The sequence below is a fragment of the Schistocerca piceifrons genome, chromosome X, assembly GCF_021461385.2.
Source record: "Schistocerca piceifrons isolate TAMUIC-IGC-003096 chromosome X, iqSchPice1.1, whole genome shotgun sequence".
NCBI lineage: Eukaryota > Metazoa > Arthropoda > Insecta > Orthoptera > Acrididae > Schistocerca > Schistocerca piceifrons.
In genome coordinates, this window is record NC_060149.1 from 224,931,435 (window position 1) to 224,954,246 (window position 22,812).

The following is a 22,812-nucleotide window of genomic DNA, read 5'->3' on the forward strand; positions in this document are numbered from 1 at the left end:
ACACACTGTTTCACACAGCCCGAGCAATGACATGTCACTGCTGTCATAAGGCCAAAACGTTTTGCTAGATGCTATTAGGTTATATTCCTCATTACTCCATAATACCTCTTGTATTATGACATCCCCCCTGGGTTACTAGGTGAGCTCAATCTTGACAGAAGGATGTTCATAATATTAATATTATAGGCAATCGGTGTGTGAGGAAATTTCTTAAGCTTGGTCTTCAGTTTTTCCCAATACCCACCCGTCATCCGTTTAAATTTGTTGAAATACTCCAAGACAGTCACTGTGTGAAATGTACTAACTTATCTCATGTTTAAAACAATTTTATTTTAATAGTAAAAATTGCACAATTTAAATTGAGTTTGTTGTATATAAATCAATATCTTGTAGGAATGAGTCATTTTACATTCCATCACAAATTATTTTGTGAATATTGTTATGGCATCAAAATTTATAAGGTTTTTTTTTTTTTTTTCTAAAATATGCGGATCTGATTTGGTAATTCTTACCCATCACCTTTAACACATTAGAATTACATAAATTCTTCTATAGAACAGAAGGAGGTGTCAAGGAGAAACTTTCTCAGTTTGTTCTCAAATTCTGCTTTTCTGGCTGCCAGACATTTTATATGCCTCATTAAGTGATCAACAATTTTTGTTGCAGCATTACACCACCCTTTCTTTTGCTAAAGACAACCTTTATGGGGAGTAATGGATGTCATTTTTCTTTGTGGTATTGTAATTATGTACATCATAATGTACTGTAATGAACTGTAATGGATTATTTTCAACAAACTTCATGAGGTAATAAATATACTGTGAAGCAGAAGTGAGGACGCCCAACTCCTTAAACAAATGTCTACAAGGTGATCATGGGTAAGCTACCACACATTATTCTTGTTGATAAATAATTAAACTTTAAGTGTTTCATGATACAACACTGGAAAATTCTTACTCTTATCAGTAAGTACGACAAGCACACTTTTAGGATCCATTTTAGAAGTTCTGGGCATGTTATTCATCTGCAAATGTGTCACATGACACACGAAAGTCATGTTTTTTTTATCAGCAATCACATTAAAGGACATTTTGAAGTTTTCAACCTCAGATGATTTTCACGAGTATTCATTTTACAGGGTGATTATAATTAAAGTTAAACTTTCAAAACACTGTAGAAAGAACACCACTAGTCAGAATGATGTCAAATTGCAATGGAAAATTATTGGAGAAGGGGAAAAACGTATGGCAGATGAAAAATATAGTATGAAAATTGATCAACAGATGGTGCTTCATGTGACAGAATAGGTAAATGAAAACACCTGTCATGAGCACGACACATTGAAGTTGGTATAAACGCTCCAGGTACACGGCTTTTCCTCCTTTCGCATCTGCGATGTTCGCAAATGACTGTCTCAATGCAGAATCACGCTCTGCTTGTAAAGCTGTATTACAAGAACGATGACTGTGCACACATCATTCTGTGGAAGTACTGGACACTGTAGGGTTTTAAAAAAGGTGTTGGTCCAATGACTGCCGTGGGTCTGGAGAAAATTATTCATAAATTCGAAAAGACGTGTTCTTTTGGTGAGCAACCTGATAGACAGAGGAAACAAATTGATTTGACGTCAGTGGAAGCAGTGGCCACAGCAGTGCAGGAGGAGACAAGTGGTGGTGTGCAAACGTGTAGTGCATGGAGAATTGCCTGAACATTGGACACACCCATGAGCATTGTGCGTAAAATCCTACAAAACACTCTTCTTTGATACACATTCAAAATTACCCATGTGCACGAGTTGCTTCCTGTTGACCTGCCAGCAAGAGAGACCTTTGCTTGCATGGAAGTGGACAATGACTGGCCAGGGAAGATTTTGTGGAAAGATGAAGCCCACTTCCATCTGACAGGGTATGTCAATACACAGAGTTTTCTAATGTGGGCAAGAGAAAATCCACACGCAAATCAACCGGTTCCACTTCATCCTGAAAAGGTCACTGAGTGGTGTGGGTTTACGGCATCATTTATCATAGGGCCATATTTTTTCGAAGAGACAGGTGCTTCTGGTAAGTGCTATGAGTGTCTCTTGCGCAATCTAGTTATTCTAGCTCTCCAAAAGCCTGGATGTGTGGATGGGATCATTTTTATGCAAGATGGCACACCTCTGAACATTGCAAATCCAGTTAAGCAGCTGCTGAAATGCCATTTCAGAATTGCTAGAATTATCAGCCGCCATTTTCTTACAGCCTGGCCATCCTGATCACCTGATCATAACCGTATGACTTCTGGCTGTCCGGCAGCCTGAAAGATGATGTGTTCAGTGTTCCGACTGCAAACTTCGCTACATTGAAGGCACGCACTGTGCAACACATTCTGAACGTGACTCTGGAAACACTTCCATCAGTTGTTTAACATTCTGTTCCTCAATTTCAACTTGTTGCAGAAAATGGTGGACAGCATACTGAACATTTTTTGGACCAGTCACACAGAAATTAATAATGTGATCTGATTTTGATTGATACTTTTTGTACGGTTTTTGGTCTCAGGACAATTAAAAACTAATGTAAGTGATGCTTTTTATGTGATTTTTGGCCTCAAGACAATTAAAAACCAATTTTTCCCATCCAATGTGATATGAACTTGCCGTGGTGGATGGGCTTACGTAACTAACAGTATCACACCTGTACACGCATGCAAACTGAGTAGTTAAGTTTGTTTAACGTCAAACGTACACCTTAGGCATTGTTGTACGATTCATTTGTCATTTGTAGTCGACCACTATTAAATTATAATGCTTACAGTGCCATCTATTGCTACATTTTGTAACTATTTATTTTCCGTCTGCCATATGTTTTCCCCCTTCTCCAATAACATTCCGTTACAATTTGACGTCATTCTGACTAGTGGTGTTACTTCTACAGTGGTTTGAAAGTTTAATTTTAATTATAATCATCCTATATTATATCTTGCATTATTGCCCAATTTTGGCCTTGCAGGCCATTTTCAAGCATTGTAGGTGTTGATGTGTTGTGCAGTTACCCTGTTATTAAACAGTGCATACAGCCGATCTGAAAGCCAGCACATGACGTGCAAGTATGGCTGTGGTACCCCATGTGAACCAAATACACAGTTACATCAATTAAATATCTAGGTGTAAAGTTGCAAAGCAATATCAAATGTAACAATCACATGACATCAGTTGCAGGGAAGGCAAGTGGTCAAATTTGTTTTATTGCAAGAAGTCTTTTTAGTATGGCTCATCTCTAAAGGAGGCCACATACAGAATACTTCTTGAATACCACTAGAGTCTTTGAGACTCTACCAGGTAGGATTAGAGTACATCGAAGCAATTCAGAGGCACGTTGTTAGATTTGGTATTGATAGGTTCAATCATTATATGAGTATTATGGAAATCCTCTGAGAACTTGAATAGGAGTCCCTGGAGGAAAGATGACATATTTTTAGTGAAACACTATTGAGAAAGTTTAGAAAACCAGCATTTGCAATTGTCTGCTGAAGAATTTTACGGCACCCAATGTACATCTTGTGTAAGGAATATGAAGTAAACATAAGGTAAATTTGGGTTCATACACAAGCAATTAGACAGTCTTATCCCCCTCACTCCATTTGCGAGTGGAACAAGGAAGAGAATGACTCACTGCTGTGCAAGGTAACCTCTGCCAAGCACCATAAAGTGGCTTGTGGAGTATGTATGTAGATGTAGATGTCTACATCAATTTATGGAAGTAAAGGAAAACATAAATAACTTTGAGAGGATCTGAACTCTCCTCCATCAAATTTGTGTCCAGTTCCTGTAATTAGTACTCTTCCTTGGGAACTTTGCAATGTAATAATGAACCTCAGAATATACTGTAACTAAGTACATGATTTCACAGTACTCTAATCAAATGAGTCATTTAGTTTACAAAGGACTTACTCAGTGAAAAATATAGTAACATGCTAGCCATTTATATGATCGTCCTTTAATTAATATTAAGCTATCTTTAATCTCCATTTTTCAACATACATTGATTTATACTTAACTATATGTGCAATGTCACATACACTTTACAGTCTTGTACATTCAGAAATTTTTCAATTGTATACAAGCAAAATGGCACAGTGTAAGACACTCAACTCATTCGGTTCAAATCCCCACCTGGACATCCTGATTTAGGTTTTCCTTGATTTGTTTAAACAGTTTAAGGCAAATGCTGGGAAAGTACCTTGTAAAGGTACTTTTAAAAGGGCACAGCTGATTTCCTCTCCAACCTATTTCTAATGACCTCATCATTGACAATGTTAAGCTCTAATATTCCATCCTTTTCCTATGGAGATGGAGATGTCAAGCAGACATGATTTCAGTTTGCGTTTGAAGTTAATTATATTGTATATTAGATTTTTCACATACTTGGATAAGGGGTGAATTATTTTTGGGACTGCATAACCCACTGCTTTCTGCATCACACTAAGCCTGAGTGAGTTTTGTTACCAGGAATTTCTGAGTTGAAAGTGAACATCTTCATTCCCAAATGAATTACATAGCATTTCTTGTGTAACTTTGAAAATTATGACATAAAAGTAGTTACAAGTCAATGTGTCTTTATAGAGGCAGTTAATACCACAGGACAGAATTCTAGGATGAAAAATGTTGTTTTTCTTTAATATACCTTATATTTTACCCTTATTTAAAAAATTTATTTTCAGTAATGAACAAGTTTGGATTATCTAAGTTTTTTTCAACATATTTCAAATTAAGTTTTGATTTGATTGAATATGTTGTTTTCTCTTTGTGATTAAAATCAGCAATATTACAAATTCTTATTCCTCAAAAATTAGTACACTTACAAATTCTATCCTTCAGGCGACCCACATGAAGACATGCTTGAAGACCTATTGATATTTCTGTAAGCATATCTGCTAATTTCTTCTGAATGAGCTGGGTGGCTGCTAAAGGCCGTCCAAACTGGTGACGCTCTAGTGTATATCGACGTGCTTCTGCTAAGCAAAACTCTGCTGCACCCAGGGCTCCCCAACCAATACCATAACGAGCATTACTAAGACAGGTAAAAGGTCCCTGGGGAAAAAGGGCACAAAAAAGAACCTTAAGTTACAACAGATCCAACACTTACAATAAAAATGTGAAATATGGAAGAGTTTATTTTGAATATAAATAGAACACACAGAAAAATTTTATCATCTTCACTTCAAACATCAGGCCTTTTTTAGTTTTGCCTGTTACAGTATGCATCAATTCCTCAGTATTCTTTGAGTTCATTATATCCACATTGTGTAAACTGTATGAACCAAATGAGTATTGACTATATAATCCAATGTGCCTCAACTAAGAATAGATTTGCCATGTTTACCAAGATTCATCTACAAGATAACAAATCGTAGGGATGAGAGGTTTTTTTTTTTTTTTTCTTTTAGGCTTTGAAGAATAAATTGATCAGCCATCATAAATGAGTGTAATGAATACAACTTTAATCTACGTGACAATCTGATTGTTGATTTGGAAATTATGTAAATATCTGGAGATGTGTATTAAGGTCAGTGAGAACCTAGGGATGAGAGTTACTTTTTTCTTTTAGGCATTGAAGAATAAATCGGATCAGCCATCAGACATGAGTGTAATGGATGCAACTTTAATCTATGCGACAATCTGATTGTTGATTTGGGAATTATGTACATATCTGGAGATGAGAATCTAGATTATTCCATGATTGAACTTAGAACATCCAAAGTGATTGTGTCAACAATTTGCTTACAGTACTTCATGAAATCGGTGCTCAGCTGCAGGATGATTTGCCTCATAATGGGGAAGAAGAAGATAATTTGAAAAAGAGTAGCAACATAATTGTACAAATTTTCTCACTTTAGATGAAAGAGTAGTGTCTCAAACTAATTTTATTTTCTTAAAATTAGTAGAAATGGTCATACATATTGTAAATCTTTAACTGGCAATACAATTATAGAAAATAATTAGTTTTATTTCCTACAGATGAAATTATGCTGTTTTGATATCAGCCTGTAAAAGCAGACATAAGTTTGTATCTTTCAAGTTTAAACCTGCCTATCTCCTACCACTTACTTTTCAAAATATTTTGGAAGACTATTTATGATCAGATTTATTGACATGTTGCAATTCCTTTCTGACTCCTTCCCAATTTGGTTTCCATATAAGATACTTCACAGAGGATGCTATAATCATTTACAGGAATAAAATACTTTGTTAACAGTATCCTCTGAGAATCTTTTTGAATTTTTAGACCTCTTCCAGGTTAGACTTACAAAATTAATACAGCATGGGAAATCAGATAGTATAGACTCTTTCAGTGTTTTACCCTCAACCTATTCTTATCTTGATTTTTCATTAATGGCTTTCCAATGATGGTAAATAATCAGGCAGCAATGGTTGCCAATAAAATAGCTGTACAGATCAAGTATAACTACTACACAACACAAGCCACAAAAATGTCAAATTTGTTAATACTATTTTATAATAGTGAATGACACTGTAAGTCATTGAAATGAGATAAATGTGCTGGAAATTCAGAACATACAACATGTAAGGTTCCTATGTAGCCAAACAGACAATTAAATTAGTAGCTTATTGATAACTAACTGAAGCAACAAAGTTTGCTCCAAAAATTATTTTCTGACAGTATGACAGACAAGTGATTCTGTTATATTCTTTGTGTATTTCTATCATCTGCACTAATGAAAAGAATTTACATTTCATAGGCTATAGTTAAACAGAAGAGGGAAGTTCCACAATTGTAATAGGCTTGTCTCTCTCATACACATGGCAAACATGAAAAAGCCAACACACATTACAAAAAGATGGGTAGAAAAGGACTTGCCAAAGGTGGATGTACCAGAATTAAATAATGCTAAATATACAATTATGTACCAGTTTCTGAGAAGACATAAGAAAGGAAAAGAAATACACCTGATTGGCTGACTTTGAAGTAAAGATGCTGTAAATACAATAAATAGCTACAAACCCACAAATGAATCCATTTCAAAAATTTACAATCACAATGTACTATCTTTGCATGACAAGACTATGAAATACACAGCTCTTTTTTTCTTTTTATTTACACATCAAGTTCCGTAGGACAAAATTGAGTAGCAAATCTCCAAGGTCATGCAACATGTCAGAACATGAAATTACAACATACAAGCAATAACAGATAAAATAAAATGTATATGAACTCAAAAAAAGACAAGCCATAAGTTTGAGTAAGCACAATCAACAATATAACATAGGAATGAGCTTAATTTTTCAAGGAACTCCTCGACAGAATAGAAGGAGTAACACATGAGGACTCTCTGCAGTTTCAATTTCAAAGTGCATAGATGACTGCTAAGATTTTTGAACTCCTGTGGTAGCTCATTGAAAATGGTTGCAGCAGTATACTGCACACCTTTCTGCACAAGGGTTAAGGAAGTGCAATCCAAATGCAGATTGGACTTCTGTCTAGTATTAACTGAGTGAAAGCTGCTAACTCTTGGGGATAAGCTGATATTGTTAATAAGAAATGACAGTAAAAAATAAATATACTGAGTGGCCAATGTCAATACCCAGACTAGTGAACAGGGGTCAACAAGAGGTTTGCGAACTTATTGCCCACACTGTGCATTTCTGAAGCACAGATATCTTTTGAGAATGATAAGAGTTACCCCAAAATATAATACCATATGACATAAGACTTATGTCATAAGTGAATGAAAATAAGCAAAGTAGACTAACTTTCATGTTGAACGATCACTTACTTCAGATACCATTCGAACAGTAAAAATGGCATCATTAAGTCTTTGGACAAAATCCTGAATGTGGGCTTTCCATGACAGTTTACTATCTATCTGAACACCTAGAAATTTGAACTGTTCAGTTTCATTAATCATATGCCCATTCTGTGAAATTAAAACGTCAGGTTTTTTTGAATTGTGTGTTAGAAACTACAAATGATGCGTCTTACTGTGATTTAGAATTAGTTTATTTTCTACAAGCCATGAACTTATGTCATGAACTGCACTATTTGAAACTGAGCCAATGTTGCACATAACATCCTTTACTACCAAGCTAGTGTCATCAGCAAACAGAAATATTTTAGAGTTACCTGACATACTAGAGGGCATTGCATTTATATAAATAAGGAATAGGAGTGGCCCCAACACTGATCCCTGTGGCACCTCCCATTTGACCGTACCCCACTCAGACTACACATCACCACTATTCTCAACACTGTGAATAATGACCTTCTGCTGTCTGTTGCTAAAGTAAGAAGTGAACCAATTGTGAGCTATTACCCACATTCCATAATGGTCCAATTTCTGCAGCAACATTTTGTGACCAACACAGTCAAACACCTTGGTTAAATCAAAAATATGCCTAGTACTTGAAACCTTTTGTTTAACACATCAAGTACCTCACAGAGAAAAGAGAATATAGCATTTTGAGTTGTTAAATGACTTCTAAAGCTGAACTGTACATTTGATATCAAAATGTGTGATATAAAATTATCAATTATCCTTACATACAGAGCATTTTCAATGACTTTAGCAAACATTGATGGCATAGAAATAGGTCGAAAATTGTCTACATTATCCCTTTCTTCCTTTTTATAAAGCGACTTTCCTACTGAGTACTTTAATCATTCAGGAAACTGACCATTCCTAAACGAAAAATTAGAAATATCGCTAAATACAGGGCTAACATGTGCACCAAAGTACTTTAATATTCTGCTAGGCACTCCATCATATCCATGAGAGTCCGTAGTCTTCAGTGATTTAATTATTCACTCAATCTCCCCCTTGTCTGTATCACTGAGAAATACTTCAGACATCAATCTCGGAAAGGCATTTGCTAAGATTGTTATATGATTTCCTGTAGAAACTAAATTTTTATTTAATTCACCAGCAATGCTCAGAAAATGATTGTTAAATACTGTACATATATCTGATATACAAGTAACAGAAACTGACTTTATATTGCCAACCTTGTGCTGCTGACCGGACACTTACTTCACAACTGACCATATGGTTTTAATTTTATCCTGTGAATGAGCTATTGTATTTGCATGCCATGTACTCTTTGTCTTCCTAATAACATTTTTAAGCACCTTGAAGTACTGTTTGCAATGCACTACTGTAGCTTGATTGTGACCACTTCTAATGTTTTGATATAATTCCCGCTTTGTTCTACATAATATATATCCTTACCCCACTAGTTAGCCACCCAGGCTGGCGTTTACTGCTAGTACCCTATTTAGCACCCCCCCCCCCCCCCCCCATGAACCATGGACCTCCCAAGTGGGGAGGCTTGCGTGCCTCAGCGATACAGACAACGGAGGGGTATCTGTCGAGAGGCCAGACAAATCTGTGGTTCCTGAAGAGGGGCAGCAGCCTTGTCAGTAGTTGCAGGGGCAACAGCCTGGATGATTGACTGATCTGGCCTTGTAACACTAACCAAAATGGCCTTGCTGTTCTGGTACTGTGAACGGCTGAAAGCAAGGAGAAATTACAGCCGTAATTTTTCCCAAGGGTATGCAGCTTTACTGTGTGATTAAATGATGAAGGCGTCCTCTTGGGTAAAATATTCCGAAGGTAAAATAGTCCCCCATTCGGATATCCGGGCAGGGGCTACTGAAGAGGACGTCATTATCAGGAGAATGAATACTGGCATTCTATGGATCGGAGTGTGGAATGGCAGATCCCTTAATCGGGCAGGTAGGTTAGAAAATTTAAAAAGGGAAATTGATAGGTTAAAGTTAGATATAGTGGCAATTAGTGAAGTTCGGTGGCAGGAGGAACAAGACTTTCTGTCAGGTGAATACAGGGTTATAAATACAAAATCAAATAGGAGAAATGCAGGAGTAGGTTTAATAGTGAGTAAAAAAATAGGAGTTCGGATAAGCTGCTACAGACAACGTAGTGAACGCATTATTGTGGCCAAGATAGACACAAAGCCCGTGCCTACGACAGTACTACAAGTCTATATGCCAACTAGCTCTGCAGATGACGAAGAAATTGAAGAACTGTATGATGAGATAAAAGAAATTATTCAGATAGTAAAGGGAGATGAAAATTTAATAGTCATGGGTGACGAATTCGATAGTAGGAAAAGGAAGAGAAGGAAACGTAGTAGGTGAATATGGATTGGGGGTAAGAAATGAACGTGGAAGCCGCCTGGTAGAATTTTGCACAGAGCACAACTTAACCATAGCTAACACTTGGTTCAAGATCCATAAAAGAAGGTTGTATACATGTAAGCAGCCTGGAGATACTGATAGGTTTCAGATAGATTATATAATGGTAAGACAGAGATTTAGGAACCAGGTTTTAAATTTTAAGACATTTCCAGGGGCAGATGTGGACTCTGACCACAATCTATTGGTTATGAACTGTAGATTAAAACTGAAAGAACCAGAGGTTGTACAGAGTTTCAGGGAGAGCATAAGGGAACAACTGACAGGAATGGGGGAAAGAAATACAGTAGAAGAAGAATGGGTGGCTTTGAGGAATGAAATAGTGAAGGTAGCAGAGGATCAAGTAGGTAAAAAGATGAGGGCTAGCAGAAATCCTTGGGTAACAGAGGAGACACTCAATTTAATTGATGAAAGCAGAAAATACAAAAATGCAGTGAGTGAAGCAGGCAAAAAGGTATACAAACGTCTCAAAAATGAGATCGACAGGAAGTGCAAAATGGCTAAGCACGGATGGCTAGAGGACAAATGTAAGGATGTAGAGGCTTATCTCATGAGAGATAAGATAGATACTGCCTACAAGAAAATTAAAGAGACCTTTGGAGAAAAGAGAACCACTTGCATGAATATCAAGAGCTCAGATGGAAACCCAGTTCTAAGCAACTTCACGCAGTATCATATCTCCCATTTCATCTTCATCTACCTCCTCTTCCACTTCCATAAAACTGTCCTCAAGAACATCGCCCCTGTATAGACCCTCTAAATATTCCTTCCACCTTTCTGCTTTCCCTAAAGCAGAAAGGTGGAAGGAATATTTAGAGGGTCTATACAGGGGCGATGTTCTTGAGGACAGTTTTATGGAAGTGGAAGAGGAGGTAGATGAAGATGAAATGGGAGATATGATACTGCGTGAAGTGTTTGACAGAGCACTGAAAGACCTGAGTCGAAACAAGGACCCGGGAGTCGACAACATTCCATTAGAACTACTGACAGCCTTGGGAGAGCCAGCCCTGACAAAATTCTACCATCTGGTGAGCAAGTTGTATGAGACAGGCGAAATACCCTCAGACTTAAAGAAGAATATAATAATTCCAATCCCAAAGAAAGCAGGTGTTGACAGATGTGAAAATTACTGAACTATCAGTTTAATAAGTCACAGCTGCAAAATACTAACGCGAATTCTTTACAGACGAATGGAAAAACTGATAGAAGCCGACCTCGGTGAAGATAAGTTTGGATTCCGTAGAAATGTTGGAACACGTGAGGATATACTGACCCTACGACTTATCTTAGAAGAAAGATTAAGGAAAGGCAAACCTATGTTTCTAGCATTTGTAGACTCAGAGAAAGCTTTTGACAATGTTGATTGGAATACTCTCTTTCAAATTCTGAAGGTGTCAGGGGTAAAATACAGGGAGTGAAAGGCTATTTACAATTTGTATGGAAAGCAGATGGCAGTTATAAGAGTCGAGGGGTATGAAAGGGAAGCAGTGGTTGGGAAGGGAGTGAGACAGGGTTGTAGCTTATCCCCGATGTCATTCAATCTGTATATTGAGCAAGCAATAAAGGAAACAAAAGAAAAGTTTGGAGTAGGTATTAAAATCCATGGAGAAGAAATAAAAACTTTGAGGTTTGCCGATGACATTGTAATTCTGTCAGAGACAGCAAAGGACTTGTAAGAGCAGTTGAACGGAATGGACAGTGTCTTGAAAGGAGGGTATAAGATGAAGATCAACAAAAGCAAAACGAGGATAATGGAATGTAGTGGAATTAAGTTGGGTGATGTTGAGGGAATTAGATAAGGAAATGAGACACCTAAAGTAGTAAAGGAGTTTTGCTATTTGGGGAGCAAAATAACTGATGATGGTCGAAGTAGAGAGGATATAAAATGTAGAATGGCGATGGCAAGGAAATCGTTTCTGAAGAAGAAAGATTTGTTAACATCGAGTATAGATATAAATGTCAGGATGTCATTTCTGAAAGCATTTGTATGGAGTGTAGCCATGTATGGAAGTGAAACGTGGACGATAAATAGTTTAGACAAGAAGAGAATAGAAGCTTTCGAAATGTGGTGCTACAGAAGAATGCTGAAGATTAGATGGGTAGATCACATAACTAATGAGGAGGTATTGAATAGAATTGGGGAGAAGAGGTACTTGTGGCACAACTTGACTAGAAGAAGGGATCGGTTGGTAGGACATGTTCTGAGACATCGAGGGATAACCAATTTAGTATTGGAGGGCAGCGTGGAGGGTAAAAATCGTAGAGGGAGACCAAGAGATGAATACACTAAGCAGATTCAGAAGGATGTAGGCTGCAGTAGGTACTGGAAGGTGAAGAAGCTTGCACAGGATAGAGTAGCATGGAGAGCTGCATCAAACCAGTCTCAGGACTGAAGACCACAACAACCCTATTTAGGACATTCTAATGGAAAGCAGCTCTCAAAGAGCATCAGAAATGTGTTAAGGAAAGCATTATATTTGTCATCTGTGTTACCAGCACTATAAACATCCTGCCACTCTTGTTCCTCGACAAGGTTTAAAAAATTCTCAATTGCTTTTGGATTAAATGGTTCAAATGGCTCTGAGCACTATGGGACTTAACTTCAGAGGCCATCAGTCCCCTAGAACGTAGAACTACTCAATCCTAACTAACCTAAGGACAACACACACATCCATCCCCGAGGCAGGATTCGAACCTGTGGCCGTAGCGGTCGCACGGTTCCAGACTGTAGTGCCTAGAACCACTCGTCCACTCCGGCTGGCTTTTGGATTAACTTTCCTGCATAGTTTGTAATTATATGTGACATTTGTTTGAGTACAAAATCCTTTTAGTGTTAAAATTGGTGCATCATGGTCTGAAAGGGCATTGACCCTTTTACTAACAGAATGCCCGTCTAGTAATGAAGAATGAATAAAAATGTTGTTTATGGCTGTGCTACTGTTCCCCTGCACCCTAGTTGGAAAAACACAGTCTGTATCAGATCATATGAATTTATGAGATCTACCAACATAATTTTTCTTGCACTATCATGTACAAAATTTATACTGAAGTCACCACACACAACTAATTTCTCGTACTTCCTATAAAGTGAACAAGAACCCCCTCTAGCTTGGGCAGAAATGCTCTGAAGTCAAAATTAGGGGACCTATAAACAAAAACAATTAAAAGTTTAGTTTCACTAAATTCAACTGCAACTGCACAACATTCAAATATCTGTTCAGTGCAGTGCCACAATACATACCTCTATGGACTCAAAAGGAATACTGTTTTTTACATACATGGCCATTCTCCCACCCCACAATGAAATCCTTGAAAAACAGCCAGCTAACCTGTATCCTGGTAAAGGAAGCCTCTGAATCGTCAAGTTATTTAAGTGGTGCTCCGATATACGAATAATTTCATAGTCAACATCTATAAGCAGTTCACTAACTTTATCTCTAATAGCTTTAATATTCTGATGAAATATGCTAACTCCTTCTCTACTTGGAAACATGACATCCTCTGAAGGTGAGCCCTTAGAGGGACTTCCTTTAAGCAGGTATATCCATCAGCTGACTTCATTCAAAAACGGTGCAGCTCTAACACCAACTACTACAGGAATTTTTCCAAGAGTGTCCTACCACCACCCACTACACGTCACCTATAAGCTTTGCCAGTATCCCCTTCTCAAACCTGTTGAAGTGCAGGCCATGCCTAGTGAAACCCGATCTACTGATAAACTCAACTGGCACCACTGCAATGTGACCCATGCCCTCTGCCATCAGTGCCCTCTCCAGCCCAGTGTTAACGTGCTTATCAGCTGCATTAAGATGAGGCTGATCATGATGCTGAAACAGTTGCATGAAATTCAGATTGATGCCATCAGTTTGAGTAGCTATCTTTATCAGGTCACCACCTGCATCACATTCCCTGTCCCTATCAAGGCTATTCCCTGCACCAGGTCTAATTTGGTGCGTAGCTTTGTGTATGTAATTAATTTCATAATTTATTTTGACCATTCCTAGTTAATATCTTTTGTTATGGAGTGAAATCAGTAATTGTTTCAGAACTTAAATTCTATTGTTTACTTATAAACAAAAATAAAATCTGTAATAATTATAAACATTTGGAAGAAGAACTACTAGAATCCTTTAAGTATTTACTTGGCTCTATTCGAAAACATGTTAGCAAAGCCAGCCCTTATTTAATTCCAAAATAATTACCAGATTGGTCAAAAGCATTGTTTGCATAACTAGATCTGCTAATTTCATTATTTGAACAAATAATTTGGCCTAATCTTTGTGGTAGAGAGAACTGTTAAAAAGGAGGAATTTTTCGATCTATTCATATAATTGAATGAGTTATGTTTTAATTGTAATTTCTGTAACTTAAAACATCAAAAAAGTGTAGTCTCAGTGCCTATTTACTGTGAGGATTTATAAAGGCCCTATTTTTGGTCTTGAGACAGTCCGTCCACGGCCAATTTTCAGAGGGAAATTATGTACTGCTTCAAGTAACAACAATGCATCAAATTTAACAGTGGAATTAGTGTAACACAAATAGGCCATGTGTTAAGGCAATGACAATGTCTGTTCAAGTTATTTGAGAAATAGTGTCACACATACCTTATTCTTCTGCAAGAACTGTGTGGTTAGGTTTATGTAATGTTGGGGGTTGTGGACAGTGACAGTAAAGAACTGTGAAACACAACTGTGCAACTGTTAGCTACATTAATTACAGTAGTCAGTGTTGAACCGTTCGCAGTACCAGCACAGCGAGGCTGTTTTGGTTAGTGTTACAAGGCCAGATCAGGCTGCTGCCTTTCTTCAGGAACCATACATTTGTCTGGCCTCTCAACAGATACCCCTCCGTTGTGGTTGCACCTACGGTACGGCTATCTGTATCGCTGAGGCACGCAAGCCTCCCCACCAACGGCAAGGACTATGGTTCAAAGGGGGAGGTGGTTGGTTATACAATTGATATAAATGGGTTCCTGTACATCATTCAGGTTCTTAAGGGCAATTGTAGCCTCAAAATGAATGGAAATCATGTTTATGACATGTTTTAACAACATTGTGTGTAAAGTTACTCCATTCAAAGAGTACATGCATATTCAAATGCAGAGATATGTAAACAGGCAGAATATGGCGCTGCAGTCGGCAATGCCTATATAAGACAACAAGTGTCTGGTGCAGTTGTTAGATCGGTTACTGCTGCTACAATAGCAGGTTATCAATATTTAAGTGAGTTTGCACGTGGTGTTATAGTCGGTGCACAAGGGATGGGACATAGCATCTCCGAGGTAGCGATGAAGTGGGGATTTTCCCATATGACCATTTCACGAGTGTACGGTGAATATCAGGAATCCAGTAAAACTTCAAATCTCTGACATCGCAGCAGCTGGAAAAAGACCTGCAAGAACGGGACCAACGACAACTGAAGAGAATAGTGCAGCGTGACAGGTGCAACCCTTCCACAAATTGCTGCAGATTTCAATGCTGGGCCATCAATAAGTGTTAGTGTGTGAGCCATTCAATGAAACATCATCAACATAGTCTTTTGGAGCCAAAGGCCCACTCGTGTACCCTTAATGACTGCACGACATGAAGCTTTACACCTCACCTGTGATCATCAACACCGACATTGGACTGTTGATGACTGGAAACAAGCAGATGGATGTGTAAGGGTATGGAGACAACCTCATTAATTCATGGACCCTTCATGTCAGCTGAGGACTGTTCAAGCTGGTGGAGGTTCTGGAATAGTGTGGCGTGTGTGCAGTTGGGAGTACTATGGGGCCCTTGATATGTCTAGAGATGACTGTGATAGGTGACACATACATAAGCATCCTGTCTGATCACCTGTATCCATTATTCATGTCCACTGTGCATTCCAACAGATTTGGGCAATTCCAGCAGGTCAATTCGACACCCCATACATCCAGAATTGCTATAGAGTGGCTCCAGGAACATTCTTTTGACTTTAAACACTTCCACTGGCCATCAAACTCCCCAGACATGAACATTATTGAGCATATCTGGGATGCCTTGCAACGTGCTGTGCAGAAGAGATTCCACCCTCTCATACTCTTATGGATTTATGGACAGCCCTGAAGCATTCATGGTGTCAGTTCCCTCCAGCACTACTTCTGACATTAGTCGAGTTCATGCCACATCATGTTGTGGCACTTCTGCATGCTTGCGGAGGCCCTACACAATATTAGGCAGGTGTACCAGTTTTTTGGCTCTTCAGTGTACTTTGCAAGATATTTGGCAGTATTGCCTTATAATGGATAACTTTACACATGTCTGGAAATTTTAAATGAAAAGAAAACAGAAATCTGAAGTGGCATGACACTTTTCATAGCTTTATTGACTTGTTGGAACCTATTACAAGGATAAATGCAATATGGCAAGTCATTTAAATTTTAAGTTTTTATTATGTAAATTGAAAATAATGTTTCTGCTGTGTCTGGAGCACGAGTTTCTCACCTTCACTTTTATAGTATTTCTATAGCAGGATGAGGCACTACTAACCTTGATTTCACTTCAATAATGACTGGATACATACATAAAAGATTGCAGGTGTTCTTTGAACTACAAAGATCATCTTTGTAATACCACAGGTTCATCAAGTAGCCCCTAGTTATTGATTTTGGAGATATCTCCAACATCAGGCCATACAAATGTCTATGTTGAGTCACCTGTCATCTTCACGAACTTAACTTGAATCTCATCATAAGATAGCACTAGTCCAATAATTTCCTCAGTATCCTTATTTTCTGCTTTTGTTTGCAGTCGTCGTAAAGTTACCCCCACCCAAGCAAAAGTCACACACCTTTGCTTGTTTTCAGCTTGCTAGTAAAATGTCTCCACTAAAAAAGTGTTTCACCTACTGTTCCACATAACTATGACATGGCAATGACAGTTTCTAAGCAATGTAAAAATACGTAAAGATACTCACATCCAATTAACTGCATTTATCATCCTGCATCATGATGTATGAACAACACTGTCATGATTTTTCAATCCAGTAAAGTTCACTATGTCTAATCTAAGCAGCCATTTTACTCAGAATTTCCAAAACAGGCCATGGGCGGCACCCCACAGAACTTAATGGGAAGTGTGTAAAGTAACCCAGGTTGCATAATTTAACCCAGTTTATGGTACATCAAATTCAGTCGTTATCTTAAAACCATTGCAGAGTATACCCTTGCACGTTTCATCCTCTCAGAAACTAAACTCTGCTTATATTCTGCTAAAACACAAAAATAGTTTTATACATAATCACTATTATGAATTTGAATATTTTATTTCCATGCATTCAAAAGACAGCAGTAGATTTTAAGCAACTTTCTTCTTCTCTGAATTTCTAATTCCTCTGAAGCACACATAAATTTGATAATTACTGAAGATTTTTGTACCCAAATGTACAAAAAACTTTGGACAAAAACAGAAGGCATTCAGCCTGATCCATCTATTTGCCATGCTTTCTGTCAAACTACAGCAAGCTGTAGTCTCAAAATAAAATGGCACAAAACCTACAGCACTGCTCCCTGTCTAGCACTGCTGCAATTGCATTCTCACAATGAGTGGCTTTTGGATATTAGCGAGATCATGAAAACCAATCCTCTGCAACAGTTAACATGTTCATCTGATGATTAGATTATAGTGTATGTTTTAGAGTTCAGTTGTTACATCATATTTCAAAAGAAAATATAAAACTGACAAGAATATTTAGAACATATAGAGTGAATATCGAACACACACAGAGACTGGCAATAGCAAGAAAAACTTTCCTGAAAAGCAAGATGATGTTAACAACAAATACAAATTTAAGTGTTAGGGAGCCTTTTATGAATGTATTCATTTGGAGTGTGGTGTCATGTAGAAGTGAAATGAAGAAAATAAATGGTAAAGAGAATATAAGCTTATTTGGTGCTACAGAAAAATCCTGAAGATTAAATGTATAGATTGGATAAGTAACAAGGAGGTACTGAATGGAATTAGACATCAAAGAGCTTAACATCAAAACTTGCCTAACAGAAGAAAGAGATTGATTAGACACATCCTGAGGCATCAAAGAATAGTTTAATTTGGCCTAGAGGAACGTGTCAGGGGTAAAAATTGCAGGAGGAAATCAATGTTAAATACAGTAGGTAGGTTTAAATTGATGTAGGGTGCAGTAGTTATGCAGGTAGTAAAAAGTTTATACAGGAAAACAAGTCAGTCTTCAGACTGATGAATTCAACAATTACAATAAGCACTCTGTATTACTCGGCAAGGTGAATCAGTTACCTGGCTGTAATGGGAACTACTTGGCGATGTGACTTGTTACAGTAACGTTCCAGTCCATCTGAGAGTGTGAGCACAAAAAGGGACTGCAGAAAATACCTTTGTGGAAAGCCATGACTACTTGCTATTAACATCGTTAATATTACAGGCAATGAAAACGAGGAAAGTGTGATAGTGCTGACACAGAAGGTGATAAAAGATGCATTCAGTTAGGGAATGGTGTGCAAATTACAGAAGGAGGGATATGATGCCAAGTGGAGTAGGACATCAAGTATGTGCCCCAAAACAGAATTAGAGAAATGCATACAATAAATATTTCATTGGTGATCTAAATAAATTGCTGCAATATTATGGCCATGGAAGGAAATACAATCTTTGCAGAAATTTCACAGCTGTTGTTTCACTGAATTAGCCTTCCCTACTAGAAAAGAAGCTCTAAGAAAAACTGTTCCATCTATGGGATTTGATTTTAGAAGTTGCTAGAATGAATGAGTCATGAACATACTGGCAAAAAAGCCTATGATATCAGACTTTTAAAAAAAATTTATAAAATGAAGCATTAGCATAAAGTGACCAATGGTTTACTTAGATGAGCCATGGATCCATACATACTACACTGTGAAAAATATTGCAAAGTGGCAATGTGTGAACAGTGTCATCGGACAACAGTGCCAGAGAGCGTTTCATTGTTGTGACTGCAGAGTTTTATTTTTTGTTCACATTTCCTCTGTGACTACAACAGGAAAACTTCAGACTATCATGTAGAAATGGCAAAAAAACTACAAATCTGTAGAGACAAAGAAAACCAAACTTTCACATTAATTATGGAGCAACAAACACTTTCTCTTTATTCAATTGGTAAACTCTTGCAAAAAATGTCCCTTCTTACTGCTGTCATGCCATCTAGACCTAAATCCTACAGAACTATTATGAAATCTTGCAAAGATAATCATGATACATCACACATCTTACTCTCTAACCTGAAAAACTTAACAGCTCATGCTTCTGCTGCTAATAAATAAATGTTGTTTGTCATCTAGCTTGGTGCATACCTTTTGATGTAACACTACTTTGGTGATTTATGCATCAATTTTTCTGGTTATAGTTGGCATTACAAGGCTAAGTGGGTTTCCTTCCAAACCTTTCCACCTACGAAAAATTTGAGATGGTCACTGGGAATCAAACACAGGACCTTGGCATTACTAGCCACAAATGCTAACCACTAGACCACAATGTCACTTTGCTTATGGGGCTGTGACATTATCTTTTACTGCTGTGTCCTTAGAAGACTTGAAATTATACGTATCATGCCAAAAAAGTGTGTGATGATGAGTGGAGGAGACACACTTTGATGGCCAAGGAACTGAAAATATAAATAAAATCACTCAGCACAGATTCAAACAAAAAGTCAGCATTGTCATCCTTCAGTGAAACAGCAGCAAAGAATCAACAGATACACACGTAGAAAATAGCGATGTCACAGGGGAAGATAGTTTTCCGGATATTGCCCTTCTTACTGCTGCCCACTGTGAGCAGCCAAGGTGAGATATACTATGTGTCCCAATTCCGGTCTTATTCTAAATGGGTACTTCATTTAGATGTGAGTATAGACATTTAGCGTGTGACACCACTCCTCTTGTAACAGTACTGGAAGGTACACCATTACTACCTCCCCTCCTTGCTTATAGGGCATGAACACAGGGGCACCAGCACCCTAGCCAGATAATTGGATTGCTTTGCTGGGTAAAACTTCAGCTAAGGGAATTAAAATACACTCATCTATGGAATCTAAAGGAAGTTCTAGACATTACAGGCATAATAAAGAAGAAAATTGTAGAAAATAAAGTAACTTTTGCATCTGTTGCCTAAAGATGCTTCTACTAGAATAAAGAAATTTTTCTTGCTGTTCTGAGTTAATGCATACACAAAACATGACACTTTGCCATCACTTGTTCCTACTAACACACAATTCTCATTTAACAAAGAATTAAATACTGCTCTTGGTTGGTGTCGCAACGTAGTTGTCAGTCTCACACATTGCAATTCTTGACTGAATTACTCTGCCCATATTCAGTATGTTCTGGTATAAGATTAGGGATCATGGTAGTGAGTTATGGTGACACATGACAAAAATAAAATTCAAGCTTACTTTGAAACTGGTCACACCAGGAAGAACGTTTTCCTCTGGAACTTCAACTTCATCTAAGAAAATCATTCCTGTAGCAGATGCCCGAAGTGAGAATTTGCCTTCTATTTTGGGTGTTGCCAATCCTTTAGCTCCATTCCTTTCCACAATGAATCCTCGTAACTTGCCGTCTTCACATTTTGCCCAAATAATTAAAATATCTGCAACTGGGGCATTGCTTATCCTGAACAGACAATAAGTTACATAAACATAGATGCAGTATTACAAGTACACTTTTCAAATCAAAAGAAATCAACACAATGGAAACTCATCATAGATAGTATTAAGGAACAAGCATATGACAATATGATGTGTCTGAAATACCCAAATATAGCTACAGGTATGTACTATTATGCATGCCCACTCGGTTAGCTGTGCGGTCTAACGCACTGCTTTCCAGGTAGGAGGCATGCCGGTCCCCGGCACAAATCCATGCAATGGATTAGTGTCGAGGTCCGGTGTGCCAGCAAGTCTGTGGATGGTTTTTAAGACGGTTTTCCATCTGCCTTGGCAAATGTGGGCTGGTTCCACTTATTCTGCCTCAGTTACACTATGTCAGCGATTGCTTCACAAACACTTTCTCCACGTACGCATACACCATCATTATTCTACCATGCAAACATTGGGGTTACACTCGTCTGGTGTGATATGTTCCTGGGGGAGGGGAGGTGTCCACTGGGGGCTGAACCGCACAATAACCCTTGGTTCGGTGTGGGGCGGCGGTGGGGTGAGTGGACTGCTGTAACCTGTTGTGGGATTGTGTACCACTGTGGGCTATGGCAGGGACGAAGCCTCTCCACCATTTCTAGGTCCTCAGTTCCATACAATACAATATTATTATGCATGATTATTAACATAGAAAAGCACCAGTGTAGGATTTTTATAACATAAGAAATGATATTATTATTATTATTATTATTAACCTTTATTTGTCTATGATACCTTTACAGCCTTGAACATTGTAATTACTGCACACTTACAATGATGATATCACGTCGTACATATAAGGAATACATAAGCTAAAATAGAAGCACATTAGATGCCATTATATAAACATTCAATGCCACTAATACACTGCAACATTCAAAAGTAATACTACTGATAATGGAGTTCAGAAATGTCTGAGTGGATATAAAAGTCTTTTAATTAACAGCTGTTTCAACTTGCTCTTAAAGAAATTTCCACAGAGCTGCTTTACATTATTTGGCAACCTATTATAAAATGCAAGTGGACTTTCATTTGTAGCACTTTTGTTACTCAGTATCATAATAACAACACCTTATGAGACCTTAGTTTCTCCCAGTGTATAGAATGTCGTCACCCAGCTGCATTCCCCTAAGTTATTTGAATACACCTTGTTCATGTATTGCATTAATAAAATCTCTATTCATTATGCTTATTGCATCATTCTCTTTTACAAATATAATTGTCATAAGCATATACCTTTATTGTATAGTCAATGAATTATACTTAATATAGTCCCAACATGACTAGTGTTTGCTTACAGTAGTAATAACCATAACTAGTATCTTCTGAAGCCTGAGTATTTTATCCATGTAGACTGTGGGTGCTCTACCCCAAATTTCAGTCTCGTGTTGTAAATGAGAAGGGATTAATCCATAGAGCATTTGTTTAATAATAGGAGGATTTATATATTTTTTCAGGTGTTTTAGTAACCAAATATTTCAGCTAGTCTCTTTACAGATGTAGCTGACAGACTCTTTTCATGTAAGACACTCATCAATAACAATGTCTAAAAATTTATGTTTATTGGATGTTTCAACTGTAGACAGTGATTCAGTATTTATATACACTTGAGACTGGTTGCAATTGAGGACCAACTTTATCACAACAGTCTTGGCCTTATTCGGTATAAGTTTATTCATGATCAGATGTTCCATGATTAGTTCAAAGTTGTCTTTATTGTTTTGGAATGCTATCTGCTCCTTGCGGCTGAGGATAATAAATGCTGTATCAGCAGCATAGTTCACTAGCTTTAAGTTTTATGATCTAAGAATACTTCCCTAGGAACTCCAAAGTTGAGAGTCTTGTATACTGATTTTACTGTGGGGCATTCTTACTTCCATTCTTATAATATAGTTTAGCATACTGTCTCCCATCTCAGAGGTAACTTATGAATTTT

At 37.6% G+C, this 22,812-nt stretch overlaps 1 protein-coding gene across 1 annotated transcript in view; it reads right to left on the reverse strand.

Moving 5' to 3' along the window:
- Window positions 1-20,788, reverse strand: part of LOC124722262 (glutaryl-CoA dehydrogenase, mitochondrial-like) — a 214,322-nt gene extending 193,534 nt beyond the window's left edge. Inside the window, exons 1-2 of the mRNA XM_047247450.1 lie at window positions 20,634-20,788; window positions 4,843-5,071 (exon numbers count right to left, since the gene is read on the reverse strand). Coding sequence (XP_047103406.1) covers window positions 4,843-5,071; window positions 20,634-20,699 — 295 coding nt within the window. The 5' untranslated portion in view covers window positions 20,700-20,788. The remainder of the gene's footprint in view (window positions 1-4,842; window positions 5,072-20,633) is intronic.
- Between the last annotated feature and the right edge of the window lie 2,024 nt (window positions 20,789-22,812).